Source organism: Rana temporaria, chromosome 10 (genome assembly GCF_905171775.1).
Source record: "Rana temporaria chromosome 10, aRanTem1.1, whole genome shotgun sequence".
In the NCBI taxonomy this organism is placed as follows: domain Eukaryota; kingdom Metazoa; phylum Chordata; class Amphibia; order Anura; family Ranidae; genus Rana; species Rana temporaria.
Genome location: NC_053498.1, coordinates 44,579,040 through 44,598,976, shown reverse-complemented (window position 1 = coordinate 44,598,976; position 19,937 = coordinate 44,579,040). Strand labels below are relative to the sequence as shown.

General features: G+C 44.8%; 1 protein-coding gene across 3 annotated transcripts in view; it reads right to left on the bottom strand.

Moving 5' to 3' along the window:
- Positions 1-19,709, bottom strand: part of LOC120916549 (polynucleotide kinase 3'-phosphatase) — a 777,425-nt gene extending 757,716 nt beyond the window's left edge. Inside the window, exon 1 of one of the 3 annotated variants that reach the window (XM_040327595.1) lies at positions 19,617-19,709. In XM_040327595.1, the coding sequence (XP_040183529.1) occupies positions 19,617-19,619 (3 nt within the window). In that variant the 5' untranslated portion in view covers positions 19,620-19,709. Of the gene's footprint in view, positions 1-18,000; positions 18,139-19,616 lie in introns of those variants that run through there. The other 2 variants (XM_040327596.1, XM_040327594.1) reach the window with 2 other exon arrangements.
- Between the last annotated feature and the right edge of the window lie 228 nt (positions 19,710-19,937).

Here is a 19,937-nt window from a genome sequence, read left to right as displayed (position 1 = left end):
AGAAACATTTTTAAGTCTTTTTAACATGAGTGTCAATGAGAGCTTATTTGTCCCTCTTGTCCTTTAGAAGCTCCTGGAACTAAAAATAAAATACGTATCACAAAACTGATAACATTGCCTGAAACCAGACAAACATACCTACGTTTTGATATATAAATTGTGTATGACAAGTAGATCTTGTGGGCGTGAGAGCAATTTGTTTCCCCTTTTTTTAAAGATAACTTTTTTTTCAATCATCTCCACTCTAAATGTCACATGACACACTCTAAATCCCTTCCATAGGATTACATTATAACCGATTACATTTTCTGAAAAAAATCGCTAAACGTAAATTGCGTTTTCACAAAAACCGTAAAAGATAACAATCTGAAAAGTCATAGCCGGATACCTGAATATTTTGTGACCGCTTTAAAGTTTGTTTGGTGTCTGTAAGTGAAAGTATGAAGGAGCTGAAACTTTTGGCAGGGCATGTGATTTCAAAGGGAAAAAGGATGTTCTCATTGACTTCAATGTTAAAAAAAAGTGTCTAAAAGCTTAATATTTTAAAAAGTATAAATAGTACAAAAAAACTTGAAGAAGTCCCATCGTTAGCTGAACGAGACGAACATTTTAATAGTTGAATGGTCTCAATAGCTGAAAGTATGCAGAAGTTACGCAGAGCCAAAAAACTTACGGAATAAAAATAATAATAAAAAACGAATATCAATACTGGGAATGCTTATTAAGCATTCCCACTAATAAAAAACGAATACTGGGAATGCTTATTAAGCATTCCCACTAATAATACATTTACGGATATCAATACTGGGAATGCTTATTAACCTCTTCCATACAGGGCAGTTATACACCCATCCATACCGGGCCTATTCTGGCACTTCTCTCCTACATGTACAAATCATAATTTTTTTGCTAGAAAATTACGCAGAACCCCCAAACATTATATATGTTTTTTTTAGCAGACACCCTAGGGAATAAAACGACGGTCATTGAAACCTTTTATCTTGCACGGTATTTGCGCAATAATTTTTCAAACGCCTTTTTTTGGGAAAAAAATTGTTTCATGAATTAAAAAAATTTAAAAACAGTAAAGTTAGCCCAATTTTTTTGTAAAATATGAAATATGATGTTACACCGAGTAAATAGATACCTAACATGTCACGCTTTAAAATTGCGCACACTCATGGAATGGCGCCAAACTTCGGTACTTAAAAATCTCCATAGGCAACGATTTGAAATTTTTTACAGGTTATCAGTTTAGATTTACAGAGGAGATCTAGTGCTAGAATTGTTGCTGGCACTCTAACGCACGCGGCGATACCTCACATATGTGGTTTAAACGGCGTTTACATATGTCGGCGGGACTTGCGTGTGCGTTCGCTTCTGCGCGCAAGCTACCGGGGACAGGGGCGTTAAAAAAATAAATTTTTATTTCTTTTTTTTTTTTATATATATATATATATATATATATATATATATATATATATATATATATATATATATATATATATATATATATATATATATATATATATATATATATATATATATATATATATATATATATATATATATATATTTATTTCTTTTTTTACACTTTTTTTTTTAATTTTTTTTTTTTTTTTATCACTTTTATTCCTATTACAAGGAATGTAAACATCCCTTGTAATAGGAATGTGTGTTACAGGTACTCTTTATGGAGAGATGCGGGGTCAATAAGACCCCACATCTCTCCTCCAGGCTGGAAAGCATGAAATCGGTGAAAAAAAATTCACCGATCTCATGCTTGTGGTTGCTTAGCAGCCGCAATCGCGGCTTTATTTACTTACGGGACCCGGGCGTGACGTCATCACATCGCGCCCGGGTCCTCCGACGGTCATAGAGATGACTGGTGACCATCTGGTCACCAGTCATCTCTATGCTTCCTGCGAGCGCCGGACGATTCGTTCTCCGGGCCCCCGATGGCACGGGAGAGCCCGGAGAAGCACCGGATGGCGGCGGGAGGGGGGGATGTCCCCTCCCGCCGCCTGTAAGAACGATCTAGCAGCGGAACCGCCGCTATGATCGTTCTTACGTTGTGCAGAATCGCCGGCAGTTTAGAAGGATATCTGAATGATGCCTCTAGCTGCAGGCATCATTCAGATATCCACCCGGAAAGCCCAGGACGTCATATGACGTCCACTCTGAACGGCAGAAGTTCTTTGTGGACGTCATTTTACTATGGGCCGGTAGGGAAGTGGTTAAAGCATTCCCACTAATTAAAATTAAGAAGAACTAGAAAATGCATTTCCTGAGGAAAATGCGAGTGGGAATGCTGAATTGCTGAGCCCGCACCAAAGCCATTCACCATAACCACTACACTATCTTTAGGACACACAGCTCCTTTCTCTATCTGCAAAGTAGAGAGTATCCCGACTTCCTGGTCGCCCCTCCCCCCTCAAGAGGTTTCCCCCCTCCCCCCTCAAGAGGTTTCCCCCCTCCCCCCCCAGGTCAGTGAGGAGGACTTCACTGAGGTAAGGAAAGCTATTTATGGAAAGAAATACCATTACAAACGCTTTTAATTCACAGACCAAATACATGAATTACGCCTTCAAACAAACCTTAATAAATCCACAACCGTACATGCGATCGATACAGCGACTTCACCGTTTGAAAGACACGGCCCTTGTGAACGCATCGATATGAAATTTATGTTGATAAACTTAAAAATGTGGCCATGTCAGCGATTTAGAAAAGAGCGTCTTTGTGTGTTTTGCAGAAACATTTTTTAGACTTTTTAACATGACGGTCAATGGGAGGGATTTTGAGGCACTTGTCCTTTAGAAGCTCCTGGAACTAAAAGTCAAATGCCTATCGCAAAACTGATCACATTGCCTGAAACCAGACAACAATACCTACGTTTTGATATATAAATTGTGTATGACAAGTAGATCTTGTGGGCGTGAGAGCAATTTGTTTCCCCTTTTTTTAAAGATAATTTTTTTTTCAATGATCTGCACTGTAAAGGTCACATGACATACTCTAAAACTGTTCCATAGGATTACATTATAACCGATAACATTTTCTGAAAAGATCACTAAACGTAAATTGCGTTTTCACAAAAACCGTAAAAGATATCAATCTAAAAAGTCATGTTTGGATAGCTGAATATTTTGTGACCGCTTTAAAGTTTGTTTGGTGTCTGTAAGTGAAAGTATGAAGGAGCTGAAACTTTTGGCAGAACATGTGTTTTGAAGCAGGAAAAAGGATGTTCTCATTGATTTCAATGTTAAAAAAAAGTGTCTAAAAGCTTAAAGCGGTGGTTCACCCTGCTGAACAACATTTCAGCATACAATTCGGCATCGTAGCGCGAGCTACAGTATGCCGGTCTTACATTTTTTATCCCCGTACTCACTGTTTAATCGTACCTAGACGATTCCGTCTGCCGCGGGGAATGGGCGTTCCTAGCAAGAGGGAGGGTGATTGATGGCCGACTCTGGCAGAAGTAGTATTAAACAATGTGTATAAATATTATAAGTAAATAAAGTCCATTTGTAATAAGATGAATTATTTCAATCATGTGCAGAAGAATTATAAGTGATCAGAAAGTCCTCAGTAAAAGTATTCTGTATCTTGATTGAATAGTGAAGCCTCCACCAAATATGTGCAATTCACCCGACGTGAATAAATAAATTGGCTCCTTACCAAAAACAGTGGACCCTTTAATTAAAAAGTGGTCAAATACGCCTGAGTTACACAAGGTAACAAATGGTAAATGTAGATTCAATCAGCGATGATGTTCCACGCAACAGATCTCATATCCCATACATAGAAAAGAAATACCGCAATAGTGCATTACCGTTTTTAATTATAAAAGACAAATGTAAAAAAGGACAGCCAGTGTGCGCCTTTGGCACCGGAGCAAGTAAGGGGCCATTTGGCTGTCCTTTTTTACATTTGTCTTTTATAATTAAAAACGGTAATTAGGGGTGCAACGGATCGTCATCGATCCGTGATCCGAACAGCCACCCCGTTCGGATCGGCACACCCCGCGATCCGCGGAGCGCTCCGGAGCCTAGGAAAGTCCCCGGCTTCGGCCTAGCTCCGGAGCGGCGGCCATCTTGCTCCACCCAGTCTGCTTGCCAGAGCCCAGCGTGACACGCCCCCCCCCCCGCCTCCCCGGGGAGGCGTGTCACGCTGAGCACTGGCAAGCAGACTTGGAGAGGGAATGTTAGCAGTGAAGCACTGGTGTGAGAGGAGGGGGGGGGGGGAAGAGCACAATTCAGGGGTGGCTGTTTGGTACTTGTTAAAAGTACTATCTTGATGTTTTTACAGATCTATATAATGATAGAGATAGAGATAGAGATAGAGATAGAGATAGAGATAGAGATAGAGATAGAGATAGAGATAGAGATAGAGATAGAGATAGAGATAGAGATAGAGATAGAGATAGAGATAGAGATAGAGATAGAGATAGAGATAGAGATTTATAGAATATATATATATATATATATATATATATATATATATATATATATATATATATATATATATATTTTTTTTTTTTTTTTTTTTTTTTTTTTTTTGGACCAATGAAAACGTACCCTTTTTTTTCTTTTTTTTTGCTGATCTGAAAATTATCCGATCCGTGACTCCTGATCCGAGGATCGATCCGATCCGTGAGTTTTTTGATCCGTTGCACCCCTAACGGTAATGCACTATTGCGGTATTTATTTTCTATTTATGGGATATGAGATCTGTTGCGTGGAACATCATCGCTGATTGAATCTACATTTACCATTTGTTACCTTGTGTAACTCAGGCGTATTTGACCACTTTTTAATTAAAGGGTCCACTGTTTTTGGTAACGAGCCAATTTATTTATTCACGTTGGGTAAATTGCACATATTTGGTGGAGGCTTCACTATTCAATCAAGATACAGAATACTTTTACTGAGGACTTTCTGATCACTTATAATTCTTCTGCACATGATTGAAATAATTCATCTTATTACAAATGGACTTTACTTATAATATTTATACACATTGTTTAACAATAGATCCCTGACAACAGTAGATCCCTGACAGGAACAATAGTTCCTGTGACAACAATAGATTCCTCACAAGAGTAGATCCCTACTAGTAACACCAGTTCCCCTGACAACAACAATAGATCCCTAAAAGTACATCCCTGGCAGGATCAATAGATCCCCCTGACAACAATAGTACCTGTTAGGAACAATAGATCCCCTGACAACAGTAGATCCCTTACAGGAACAATAGATCCCCTGTCAACAATAGATCGCTGACAGTAACAATAGATCGCCTTATAATAACAGTAGATCCCTGACAGGGACAATAGATCCCCGAAAAAAGTTGATCCCTGACAGGAACAATGGATCCCCATACAACAACAGTAGATCCCTAACAGGAACACTATTTCACATGACAACAATAGATCATGGACAACAGTATATTCCTACCAGGATCAATAGATCCCCTTACAACATCAGTAGATTCCTGACAGGAACAATAGATCCACTAACAATAGATCTCTGACAACAAGAGATCCACTTAGAACAACAGTAGATCCCTAACAGGAACACAAGTTCCCCTAACAGTAGATCCCTGACAGGAACAACAGATCCCCCTTCCAACATCAGTAGATCCCTGACTGGAACAATAGATCCACTGACAACAAAAATAGATCACTGAAAACAGTAGATCTCTGACAGGAACAATAGTTCCTGTGACAACAATAGATTCCTCACAACAGTAGATCGCCAACAAGAACACTAGTTCCCCTTACAACAATAGAACCCTAACAAGAGTAGATCCCTGACAGGAACAATAGATCAATGAGAGGAACAATAGATCAATGAGAGGAACAATAGATCCACTTACAACAGTAGATACCAAACAGGAACACTAGTTTCCCTGACAACAGTAGATCTGACAGGAACAATAGATCCCCTGACAACAATAGATCCCTGACAACAGTAGATCCCTAACAGGAACACTAGTTCCCCTGACAACAATAGATCACCAACAGTATTATCCCTGGCAGGATCAATAGATCCTTATTGATCAATAGATCAATACTGCCAAACCAGCTGATATGACAGCTGACATTACCTAACGCAGAGAGAGCATTTTGGACACAGAAAAACAGGGAACAGGGAAGTAGAAATAAAAAGGAAGAAGAATGATGGATGTCAAAAGAGCTTAGAAGCTCTGATTGGCCACTTCTAACATTCCCTGTCCTGGAGGAGACTTCAAGTCATGTTGTAAATTGCCCCAGATCGCCCTGTGGTTCATGCTGAAGTTGTGTTGGAGTTGCCTCTGAAAGTCGTGCTGGAAGTCGTGTCGCCCCAGTGTGAACCGACTCTTACCGGTAACGGTATTTCCAGGAACCTTTCAGGGCAGCTACTCGAGAGATGCCCTCTACAGGAAAACACAAATCAGATACAATTTAAAAGCCTCTCCCTTTCCTCTAACCCTTAGTTTAGAAGTTCAAGTAAACCTCCACCAAAAGTGCACTCAGCAGAGGAAAAAATTAAAAATTAAAAAAAAAAAAAAAAAACACCACCACCAGGTAAACAAGGTCAACCAGTGAAAGGTAGAATAGGGTAGGAATAGACACACTGTCCTGGAAATACCGTTACCAGCAAGTCTAACTTGGGTTCCCCCCCCCCCCCTCACCTCCCAGGACAACTACTTGAGAGGATAAGCAAGATTCTATACCTTAGGGGAGGGACAATAGCCAGAAGCACTTTCCTACTAAAGGAGAAGTCCTGGCTGGAAAGCATCCAAACTCTATGTTAGAGGTCGACCGATATGGGTTTTTCTCTGGCCGATGCCGATATTTAGACATCGCGGCGGCCGATAGCCGATTTATGATGCCGATTTTTTTGGGCCGATATGTTGGGCCGATTCCCCCCCCCCCCCCATAAAATCTAACAGTTAGACCCCTTTCACACTGGGGCGTTTTTCAGGCGCTTTTGGGCTAAAAATAGCACCTGTAAAGTGCCTGCAAAACTGCTCCCCTGCAGTCTCAGTCTGAAAGCCCGAGTGCTTTCACATTGAGGCGGTGCACTGGCAGGACGTTAAAAAAAAAAAAAAATCCTGCAAGCAGCATCTTTGGAGCGGTGTATACCGCTCCTCCACCACTCCTGCTCATTGAGATGAACGCCTGCAAAGCGCTTCTGCAGTGGTGCTGCATGGGAGCATTTAACCCCTTAATCGGCTGCTAGCTGGGAAATAAGCGCCCCGCTAGCAGCCAAATAGCGTTGCTAGAATGATGGTCCAGTGTTTAGGCAGCGGAGTTCTGCGGATTTTTTTTTTAAAGTCAGCAGCTACAAATACTGCAGCTGTTGACTTAATATATGGACACTTACCTGTCCTGGGTGGCCGCAATGCTGGCACCCGAAGCCGATCTCTCCCTCGGGTGCTGCCACCACCATCTTTCAGTAAGGGAATCAGGAAGTGAAGCCTTGCGGCTTCACTTCCTGGTTCCCTACTGTGCATGCGCGAGTCGCGCTGCGCAATCCCACTGGTCCCTGCTGACTGCTGGGACCTGTGCGTCTCCCAGAAGAAAGCTGGGGCGGATTAAGCGCCAGATGTGGTGTAGGTCACCACAGTCACTGCAGTGATCTATGCCCGGAAAAGGGAGCAAATACCTGGGATTACGCAGGTATCTGCTCCCCCCTCCCCCTGAAAGGTACTGTATGTATGTATGTATGTATGTATGTATGTATGTATGTATGTATGTATGTATGTATGTATGTATGTATGTATATATATATATATATATATATATATATATATATATATATATATATATATATATATATTACACAAAAACAGGTAATGAAAACTTTTGGACGAAAAAAAAAAATATGGGCTAACTTTACTGTTTATTTTTTTTTTTTTTTAAAGCATATTGTTTCCCAAAGAAATGCGTTTGAAAGACCGCTGCGCAAATACTGTGTAACATTAAATATTGCAGCAAACGCTCTTTTATTTCCTAGGGTCTCTGCTAAATATATATATATAATAAAAAATACAGGATTTTTACTTGTAAGCAACAAGTGTCAAAAAAGATTTAGCCTTTAAGGACCCTTTCACACATACGGACAAACAGTCCGTTTATTACAAGTCCGTTTACGGACTTGTAATGAAGCCCTATGGGATTGCAGACGTTAGCGGATGATGCATCCGCAACCATCTGCGTCCGCTTTTGCGGACCGAAGAAAACCCTGATTTTCTTCCGTCCGGCGGAACGGATGAATACGGACACACGGTCCGTATTCATCCAAATCCCCATAGGGGAGAGCGGAGGAGAGACAGGGCGGTCTCTGCACAGTGTACGGGGACCGCCCTTGTCCGCCGTTAGCCCGGGAGGAATCCCCGGGCTAACGGAGCGGATCAATTACGGATCCGCTCCGTGTGAAAGAGCCCTTAATGGTTAAACTGAGAACTCTCCTACACATAGTTCAGTTCATTGATAAGTAGCAACATTGTATATCTTTTCTCAAAACTTGGCAGACTGCCCAGGAGAGAGAAGTCTTCCACAGGAAACTTCAGGCAACTTGCATTGACTTCTATTACAGAAACTTTTTGCAGGTCCCGCTGCTGAAATTTAAAAATCGGCTTTTTTTACAGTACAAATCGGCCGATGCCGATTAATTAAAAAACGTCAAATATCGGCCGATATATCGGTCGACCTCTACTCTATGTCTTACAAATGCATGAGAGGAGGACCAGACGGCAGCTTTAGAAGTTACTTCCCATGATGCCCCTGCTCTTTCTGCCCAAGACGTAGCCATGAACTCGTTGAATGAGCCCTAATTCTAGAAGGAGGGATGCGACCTGACGCTTGGTATGCTTCACAAATAGCTTCCCTAATCCACCTAGCAATAGAGCTTTTAGACGCTTTGGACCTCTTCTTGGGGCCACTGAACAATACCAACAGCTGGGAGGAACTCCTAAACCCACTATTGGGAGAGGTATAGAAACAAGGCAGGACTACCTCCTGGGACCTACATGTGATACTCGAAAAATTTGAATATCATGCAAAAGTTCATTTATTTCACTAATGCAACTTAAAGGTGAAACTAATATAGGAGATAGACTTATTACATGCAAAGCAAGATAGTTCAAGCTGTGATTTGTCATAATTTTGATGATTATCGCTTACAGCTCATGAAAACACCAAATCCACAATCTCACAAAATTTGAATATTGTAAAAAGGTGCAATATTCTAGGCTCACAGTGTCCCACTCTAATCAGCCAATTAAGCCATAACACCTGCAAAGGGTTCCCGAGCATTTAAAAATGGTCTTAGTCTGGTTCAGTAGGAATCACAATCATGGGAAAGACTGCTGACCTGACAGTTGTGCAGAACACCATTGTAACGAGACCCTTGCTCGCTCGCTTCCGCTCTCCCGACACTCCTCTGCTACTAGTGAGTCAGCTTGCAGATCGCGACGTCTGATGGTTCGTCATCCAAGGCTCCGGGATCCGAACTACAGCTATGTGCCGTTCGGAATCCATTAGAACAAACACCAGGCAGGCTGTATGCAAGTTCAAACAGGAAGACCTTTATTGGAAGTACACAACACACTTTTAAACAGAATTTGGAACATCCCGCCCCCAACAAATCGCTTTCCTATTGGTCAATTGTAAAGTACATGTAGTCCTCCTTCAGGTCCTCCTTAGCCATGCAAATGAGGACTTGAAAATGAGTCAGCAGGGATTGGTCCGATAGCTTGGGACTGTTATGTGTAATGAGACAGAAGCCCCAGGGGGCAATCAATGTACACAATAGCCAGACACAGAACAATGGAGCCGTCTGGAGCTTTAAGACAGGGAAGAAGACCCCCCACTGTGCAACAGCTTTCAAGGAGGAACACTTCTGCATTCCAAGGTCCATGACAATACTTTCCCTGGGAAACAGACCAACAGCCACAGTGGGACCCCAAACGGGTCAACTCGAGGATGTTGGAAAAGTAGTCTTAAGGTTCCAGGTCTGTCTGCTGGGATAACCCATCCGCTTTCCTGTTTTGAGGCCCTGGCCCATAAATCGGAAGGCAAGAGGCTTGCATTCAGTCCTCTCCAAAAGCCTCTGTCCCGTTTAGGTCTGTCACACATCTCCCCCTTTGGCAGGAGACTAACACAGGTGGAGACCCCAATGCCGGTACCCACACAGTACCCCAAATAAATTGTCCCAAACCGAGCATTACTCACCCAGCCAACCTCTGCCTCTCTCAGAGAGCATGCCTGCCGCTGGGGAGAAGCCTGGACTGGCCCTTCTCCCTGGAGTCCTTTCAGCCGCTGGAGAGAAGACAGGGTGACTGGGCTCAGTTCATCATGCTGTTGGGGATCTGGGCCAACTGCCCCCCATCCCTGGGGTATACAAGTGGAGACTGAAGTCCCATCCACTTGTGGTAGGTGAAAATCTCCAGGTGCTTGCAAAGCAAGGCTGCCATCCTCCTGTCTCAGTGATTCAGCTGGGTGTTTTTTTAACATTCCAAGGCTTGGTCTGCTGCTGGACAGAGGGGCCGACCGCCCCAGCTCCCTGGAGCTGTAGAGACACTGTATGTGCTAGGCATGGGCCAGCGGCGCTCTGCCCTTTTGCCTGCACTTCTGCTGGGGACTTCATATCATCCGCTCCGGCTAGCCGTTGGGGAAGGAGGCTGATTTCCGCCACACCCAAACTGTGTGGCTGCCATTGGGGAGGTGAGCTGGCTGCTTCCTTTTCCATTCCCTCATCTGGCTGCTGGGACAACATGTTTATGGTACTGTCTCCCAGATGCACGGATCTTTGCTGGGGAGGAAAGACCACCTTCTCCACCCTGGCCAACTGTTGGGGAGGGTCGATGAACACTTCCTCTCCCTTCTACCCCTGTATCTGCTTGCTGGGAAGTGATCGCCACCTTCTCACCCAGAGCCTCCGGAACTGCCACAGGGGTGGGGCAGAGGTCTTGAACCCTCTGTCCGGTGACCAGCGCTTCAGCTGGGGAAGTTCCTTGCAACTCCACAGATACTGCCCTTGGTGCTGGGCAGAGCACAGTGAAGTTTGGCCCTGATACCAGCTCTTCTGCTGGAGGCTCATCAGGTTGTTCTTCCTCAGCAGAAAAGTCTAAACCCCTGTCTCTGCAACTGGTGTCTGGGGATAGAGGTTCACCATCTCCTGTCTATGGAACCCAGAAGATGCTATAGGTACTGAGCAGAGGTTAGCAGAGCTCAGCCCTGCGGTCAGCACTCAGCACTTCAGCTTTGGGAATGGCAAATTCCAGATTTTCCACTGCCGATTCACTGGCATACTGCTGGACAGGCACATTCCTCCATTCAAGATCATCCCATGCAGAAACCGGATCATCAAGGTCAGTGAGCACTTGCTGCATCCGCCATAAGATCTCCGCATCCATAGCTGCAGGGGCAGGTTGGCAAAGCACACTGTTACTCTGCCACATTGCCGATTCTTCAGCCAGGATTTCAGAGTTGTCAGCTGATAGTCACAGGCAAAGGGAGCCCCACCCTGCTGCTGAGCAGAGTCTAGCAGCTGTCTGTAGGCGATCTCCAGCTCCTCTTGTTGCTCTCGTCGCTCATCCTGCAGCTGGATGCCTCTAATGGCATTCTGTATGGCGGTCTCTGATGGGTTAGCACCATATAATGCCAACCGCTTTCGAACTCGTCGCTGAAACAAGTCTTCAACTGACCGGGGTCCTGCATCACCATCCCTCTGATCCATCTCGGCTAGCTCACTGATCAGGGTGGCCTTGTTCTTTGTCCCACCAGTCCCTCCACGGCTCTCAAGTAAGTCTTTCAGCGTGGCTCTCCTGCATGCTGCATAGCTGGTCATTCATTGTGGTGGTTTGGAGTGTCCCAGTAACTGGAGAGCAAATCCCACTGCTGCCAACCAATGTAACGAGACCCTTGCTCGCTCGCTTCCACGCTCCCAACACTCCTCTGCTATTAGTGAGTCAGCTTGCAGATCGCAACTTCTGATGGTTCGGTCATCCACGGCTCCGGGATCCGAACTACAGCTATGTGCCGTTCGGAATCCATTAGAACAAACAGGAAGACCTTTATTGGAAGTAAACAACACACTTTTAAACAGAATTTGGAAGATTCCGCCCCCAACAATCGCTTTCCTATTGGTCAATTGTAAAGTACATGTAGTCCTCCTTCAGGTCCTCCTTAGCCATGCAACTGAGGACTTGAAAATGAGTCAGCAGGGATTGGTCCGATAGCTTGAATGGAGGGACTGTTATGTGTAACGAGACGGAAGCCCCAGGGGGCAATCAATGTACACAATAGCCATACACAGCACAATGGAGCCGTCTGGCCTTAAGACAGAGCAGAAGACCCCCCACTGTGTAACAGCTTTCAAGGAGGAACACTTCTGCATTCTAAGGTCCATGACAACCATCATTAGACACCCTCCATAAAAGGAGGGAAAGCCTCAAAAAGGTAATTGCAAAAGAAGTTGGATGTTCCCAAAGTGCTGTATCAAAGCACATTAATAGAAAGCCATGTGGAAGGGAAAAAGTGTGGAAGAAAAAAGGTGTACAAGCAGCAAGGATGACCGCAGCCTGGAGAGGATTGTCAGGAAAAGGCCATTCAAAAGTGTTGGGGACTTTCAGAAGGAGTGGTCTGAGGCTGGAGTCAGTGCATCAAGAGCCACCACACACAGACGGATCCAGGACATGGGCTTCAAATGTCGTATTCCTCTTGTCAAGCCACTCCTGAACAAACAACGTCAGAAGCGTCTAACCTGGGCTAAAGAAAAACAGACCTGGTCTGTTGCTCGGTGGTCCAAAGCCCTTTTTTCTGATGAGAGCAAATTTTGCATCGCATTTGGAAATCAAGGAGCCAGAGTATGGAGGAAGAATGGAGAGGCACACACTGCAAGATGTCTGTGTTGATTTGGGGAGCCATGTCATCTGCTGGTGTTGGTCCACTTTGCTTCATTAAGTTCAGGGTCAACGCATTCATCTACCAGGATATTTTGGAGCACTTCAATGCTTCCTTCCACAGACAAGCTCTATGGGGATGCGGACTTCATTTTCCAGCAGGACTTGGCACCTGCCCACACTGCCAAAAGCACCAAAACCTGGTTCAATGACCGTGAGATTACTGCACTTGATTGGCTAGCAAACTCGCCTGTCCTGAACCCCATAGAGAATCTATGGGGCATTGCCAAGAGAAAGATGAGAGACACGAGACCGAACAATGCAGAAGAGCTGAAGGCCGCTATTGAAGCATCCTGGTCTTCCATAACACCTCAGCAGTGCCACAGGCTGATACTGCCTCAATGCGGTGTGGCATGGAAGCTAATTGCTGCAAAAGAGGCCCAAACCAAGTATTGAGTACATATGCATGCTTATACTTTTCAGAGGTCCGATATTGTTCTATGTACAATCCTTGTTTTATTGATTGCGTGTAATATTCAAATTTTCTGAGATTGTGGGTTTTCATGAGCTGCAAGTCATAATCATCACAATTATGACAAATCACGGCTTGAGCTATCTTGTTTTGTTTGCATGTAATGAGTGTCTGACTCATATTAGTTTCACCTTTTAAGTTGCATTAGTGAAATAAATGATCTTTTGCACGATATTCAAATTTTCGAGAATCACCTATATGAAAGCAAGAAGATACTTTGGCCAAATAGAAAAAATCAAGCCTAATCACTACCCAGTGCTGTAGAATCCTCAGGAAGGGGTCTTTACAGGAAAGGGACTGCAGATCAGAAATCCTTCTCCCTGACGTAATAGCTAAAAGGAAGGAAATCTTTAAGGAAATACATTTTAGGGAAGCTTCATGCAAAGGCGCAAAAGGAGCCCTTGTTAGAGCATTTAACACTAATGACAAGAAGGCACATGTTTGACGATCCTGGGACCATGGCTAGATCTGGCTGAAAGGAACCTCCTGACTAAAGGATCTTCCGCTAGCCTCTTGTCTGAAAACACAGACAGGGCCGCAACCTGAACTCTAAGGGCGCTGACAGATAGTCCCTTCTCCAGTCCCTTCTCCACTCCTCTGTGTAAAAAATCCAATATACAGGGAGTGGAAAAACAATCTAAACCGGATTTCCTTTGCCAGGAATTAAAGTTTTCCAAACTTTTCCATAGATTCTTCTAGTTACCAACTTGCGGCTGCTCAGGATAGTTTGAATAACTTTCTCTGAACACCCTCTCAACTGTAAGATGCGCCGCTCAGCCTCCAGGCTGTCAAATGGAAGGTCTGAGGGCTTGGATGCAACACTGGTCCCTGATGGAGTAGATCCTTCCGATCTGGTAGGGGCCAGGGAAGATCCACAGAGAGGGTCTTCAGAGAGCAAAACCAACTTCTTCTGGGCCATCAGGGGGCAATCAGACCCACTTCTGCCCGATCCTGAATAATTTTCCAAACTACCAGAGGTAAGAGGGGAAAAGGAGGGAAGGCCAGAGTGAAATCCCACGGGAAGGAGATAGCATCCATCCCCAAGGACCCTGTCTCTCTCCAGTGAGAAGAACGCCAGCAGTTTTCTGTTGAGACTGGAGGCAAAAAGATCCACTGCAGGAAGACCCCATCTTAGCACAATCTCCCGGAATGTGCCTTAATGTAGCTCTTAAAAGATGAAACTGATGCTTACTCTGCTCATAGTCCGCCAGCGTATTCTCTGAATCCTTGATGTCATCTCAATCAGAGAAGTCCACATTGGACAGAATCTGCTGTGATAGCGTTAGAAGTGACTCCGAACGAGTGCCCCCTTGCTTGTTTAGGTCATTGCCTGAGAAAACCAATAGGTCTTTTGAACAGACTCTCTCTTGCAGAGTCAAGAGAGATTTCCCTACAGCCAGTAGTTCCCTGAAATTTGAGGAGCGGCCTGCCTCCTCTGGCAACCAGGCTCCCTGGGCCTGCCAACCCTGAGAGTGCACACCCCAGCCCCACAGACTGGCGTCTAGTTTCTTTTACTAGAGCATGTTGCACCCAGTTCCTCCCTCCCTGCAGTAGTTTCCCACTGCTCCCACCAGGAGAGATTGAGAAAATCCTATTGGCAGCTGAACCAGCTAATCTAGAGAATCCTTCCTGTGATCTCAATGGCGCAAGAGAAACGCCTGAAGGGGTCTGGAGTGTAATTGGGCCCAGGGCACCCCTGGGGTGGCTGCAGCCATTAATCCTAATAACTGCATGATCTGCCAAAAAGAGGTCTGTGGGAGCAATTTGAAGGCCTGCACGGAGAGAAGAAGTTTCAAAATGTTCTCCTCAGGAAGAAAAATCTTCTGAGCAACAGAGTCTATTAGATAACCCAGACAAAACTTCTGTTGGTTGACTTTCCACCCCATATTCTGAAAGGTCCGCAAGACCAACTGCAGATCACGGATAAGGGACTCTGTCCTGGGCAAAGATCAGAAATTCGTCCAGATATGGGACGATCGATACACACTGTATCCGAAAGAAGGCCATGACTTCGGCCATGATCTTTGTAAAAGTTCTGGGTGCTGCCGAGAGACAGAAAGGAAGGGCATTGAACTGCCAATGACTCGGCCCGTTGTCCATGAGAATTACAAATCTGAGGAACCTTCGGTGGTTCTGGCAGATTGGAACATGAAGATGACATAAGGATCCAGGTTAACCATGAAGACCTCTGGCCACAGATTCCTTACAGAATAAATGACTCTTGAATTCCAACCTGTAACCCCTTTCCAATGTTTGAAGAATAAAGGAATTGTCGGAAATCTCTACCCATTCTTTGACGAAATGGGACAACCTTCCCCCTACCCCTATACTGGCGTTACTGGGGATTTTTGGAATGGGCTGAAGGAGCAAAGAGAATCCCCTTCTTTTGGTTATTTTTGTTAAAAGAACAATTTTTCTTCGCCTGATGGTTCCAAAATTAGCTTTGTTTTGGAAACCACAAAAAGGCTTCTTATTCTGTGGCTTATCCTTTTGAGAAGAAGGGAACCATTTACTGTTCTCAGAGGAACGAGCTAGGACCTCCACCAAGGAGGAACCAAATAAGAGCTTGCCTTCAAAGGGAATGCCGCAGAATTTGTTCTTGGAGGTAAGGTCCCCCTCCCAAGATTTAAGCCAGATCACTCGCATGGCTGTATTAACCACTTAAAACCCGGACCTTTAGGCAGCTAAAGGACCCGGCCAGTTTTTGCGATTCTGCACTGCGTCGCTTTAACGGACAATTGCGCGGTCGTGCAACGTGGCTCCCAAACAAAATCTGCGTCCTTTTTCTCCCCACAAATAGAGCTTTCTTTTGGTGGTATTTGATCACCTCTGCGGTTTTTATTTTTTGCGCTATAAACAAAAATAGAGCGACAATTTTGAAAAAAAATGAAATATTTTCTACTTTTTGCTATAATAAATATCCCCCAAAAATATATAAAAAAATAAAACATTTCCTCAGTTTAGGCCGATACGTATTCTTCTACCTATTATTGATCGCAATAAGCGTTTATCGGTTGGTTTGCGCAAAATTTGTAGCGTTTACAAAATAGGCGATAGTTTCATTGCATTTGTAATACATTTTTTTTTTCACTACTAATGGCGGCGATCAGCGATTTTTTTCATGACTACGACATTATGGCGGACACGTCTTACAATTTTGACACATTTTTGGGACCATTGTCATTTTCACAGCAAAAAATGCATTTAAAATGCATTGTTTACTGTGAAAATGACAATTGCAGTTTGGGAGTTAACCACAAGGGGGCGCTGATGGGGTTATGTATGACCTCATCTGTGTTTCTAACTGTAGGGGGGTGTGGCTGTAGGTGCGACATCATCAATTGTGATTCCCTATATAAGGGAACACACAATCGATGACGGCGCCACAGTGAAGAACGGGGAAGCTGTGTTTACACACAGCTCTCCCTGTTCTTCAGCTCCGGGGACCGATCGCGGGACTCCAGCGGCGATTGCCACGGAGCTTCGGACCGGGACGCGTGCACGTGCCAGCGGTGCGCGACCCCACGGCTGGGCTTAAAGGGCAACATACATATAGGTTGAAGTGCCCAGCCGTGCCATTCTGCCGACGTATATCGGCGTGAAGGGGTCCTTAAGTGGCTAATGAGAGCAGAAGTCCTACCTGCAGCTTTCACAGAGGCTGCAGCTGCATCAGCCAAGAAGGCCACTGATTTGGCAATGAGTGCAAGAGACTCCCTAATTTCGTCTTTGGGGTGTCGGATGAAAGAAGATCATAGACACCGAAAGCCATACGTCCAAATTCCTAGACACACAGGTGGATGCTACAGCTGGACCCAAGGATAAAGCTGAAGCATCCCAGGCCATACACAGCAAGGAGTCGGCCTTCCTGCCCATTTGCTCTTTAAGGACCCCCAAGTCTTCAAAAGGACAGGTCTGACTTTTTAGAAACCTGCGACATAGGGGCATCTACCTTAGGACATTTAAAGAAAGTCTCCTCAATTTCAGACTGAAAAGGAAATCTTGTGTGCCCTTGAGACTGGAACAATTTCCTTTCAGGTTCTTTCCATTCTGAAAGAATCATATCCTTAAGTGACTGGTGAAACGGGAAAGTCCTCGATTTCCGCCCCTGAAGATCCCTATACATTTTATCCTGCACAGATTGGATTTGCTGTGGAATCTCAATCTGTTCCGAGGCATATATTGATTTAAAAAAAATATCCTCTGCTGGAACCCGCCTCCCCCCACTGATGCGGAATCCCCATTAGACGTGGAGCTTGGTTTCTCCCCTTCTTCCAGATCAGAGGCACAGTGTGAACCACTAGTCTCGGACCGAGGAGGGGGACTAACTGGGACCAGATGAAGAAGGCCCCAGACCTGCTGCCCTGTCATTAAAGGACCGGAGGGAGGCTACCACCTCCTTCATAGAAGACATTAACTCTTTCAAAGAGGTAGTCTCTGAACTAGCCCTAGATGGAATACAATCCTCACAAAAAATTTACATCCATCAGACAGCCTGGCTCTACAGTTTCCACATTTATTTTTCATCGGTTTGTCCTTTGTCCCCTGCTGTAAAACTACAGACAAGGTCTTACCTTGAAGGCAGTATGGGACCCGGAGGCTGCCGCTAGTTCAATCCGAGTGGGTGCTCCATAAGCATCCTCAAGCTCCATAAGGCAAGTGGAGAGATAGGCTGCTGTCGTCCTGCTAAAATGCGCCTGTCCGGCGTTTCAGCAGACTGTTCCACCAGGCAGCATGTCCTCAGTGTATCACGCAGTATTCCTCATAAACACGGCGCCGGGAAGTGCGTCACAAGACTTCCGGTTTCAGCGCCATCTTGCCGTGTCACCGGAAGTCCTCCGACGCCATCTTGGTACACCTCGGTGAAGCACGAGGAGAACATGGTTTCCACACAGGCAGAGCTGGGGAAAAACTTGAAGGAAGTGGCCACCACTTTCACCAGGTACCTCCAAAATAGGGAACCCTTCTGTCAGAAAGAACAGGAACTAAAACACCCAGGACTTGGCCACAACCAGTTCTGGATTTTCTGTCGTGCGGCAAAAAAGAGAATGGAGTTTTAGGCAGCTGCTGCAGGGCGTCCCCACGTGGGGGACGCGCCAAACATGGAGGAGCTGTTAAGATGTGTGCTTCTACCATGGACTTGGGGCAGGAGAAGATCAGTGCATCTACTACAGTGGAGAACTGGAGCAAGAGGAAAATTATGTAGAGATTAGTGCAAATTGCTGCGGCCAGGGAATGCAGGCAGTGCAGATTGGACTGGCTGGGAGCAGTAGTCCGTTTATTGCCATGTGCTGCTAACTTGCTAGACCATCGGAGAGAGGTAACGCATTTCTCTGGCCTAGAAAAGCACTCAGGTAATATCATCCAAGAGACTGTAGCTACTAAAATCAATGAGCCGCCAATGAGAGGTACTGTATACCTCTGGCTTAGCGATTTGCTCAAGTAACACCATTCAAGAGATTTTATTACAGTATCTAATTACAGCCAGCAAGCTGGGGTTATTCAGAGTGATCCCTTTTTGTCTTACTGGAAGTGATGAGACAGGAATCTAACAGTTTGCAGTGAAGGATGTGTACAGGAGTTCAAGAGAGTGATGCTCTGCAGGAGCCAGTGCACAGAAGGAGGATCAATAGTCTGCAGTGGAGATATGCAGGGGGCAGAGACTGTGAATGTTAGAAGTGCATAATTTTTCATGGCTCAGTTCATTAATCGATGCTCCATACATGTGATGTTAATTCAACAAGTGCTATGTGCATCTCATATCTTCCTTTACCCCAAACAAGATGTACCCTCCCCCCAATAAACGCAACAAAACAACGCAAATGACTGCTCACTGTCTCAGAAGTGATATATGGGGGGTTGGCAGCAGGGTGACTTGGTGGATGTTTGTAACTAGTAGCAACCAACCGCTACACATAAAAAAAAAAAAAATGCAGCTGGAACACTACTTTAATATTGAAATCCTCTGTATGCAGTGTCAGAGCACTGTCTTTAACTAGGCCGCAGCTCCATTCTGAGAAGAGAGGAAATGCAACAAACCAGGAAATAGCACAGTACAGAGATGGACTACATCCTTGCCTGTCCCCCACATATACTCCAATCTAAGACAGATAATTCCGGTGTCTTCACAACCCTATATACAGGGAGCCAGTACAGAGACCCCATCCCATAATAATAAAACAATCCCTACCATCTAATCAGCTCTCCTCACACACCTCCTCCGCCGCTGCTAACTTATGCACTCTTCAAGGGTGTTCGGCTGCAGAGTGGAGCTCCACCGATGACAGGAAGCATGTGTCCTCCATTTTTTTTTTTTTTTTTTTATGAACTTTTTTGTGAATGTCTGCAGCTGGAGCTCCACTACAGGAAGTGGAGGTCACATGATTTTACTGTACAGTGGAGCTCCAGTGACTGCAGTCTGCGACACAGACCGATCCCTTCTGTTGTTACTATTAATTACAAGGGTGTCTGGCTGCAGAATGGAGCTCCACCGATGACAGGAAGGCACCTG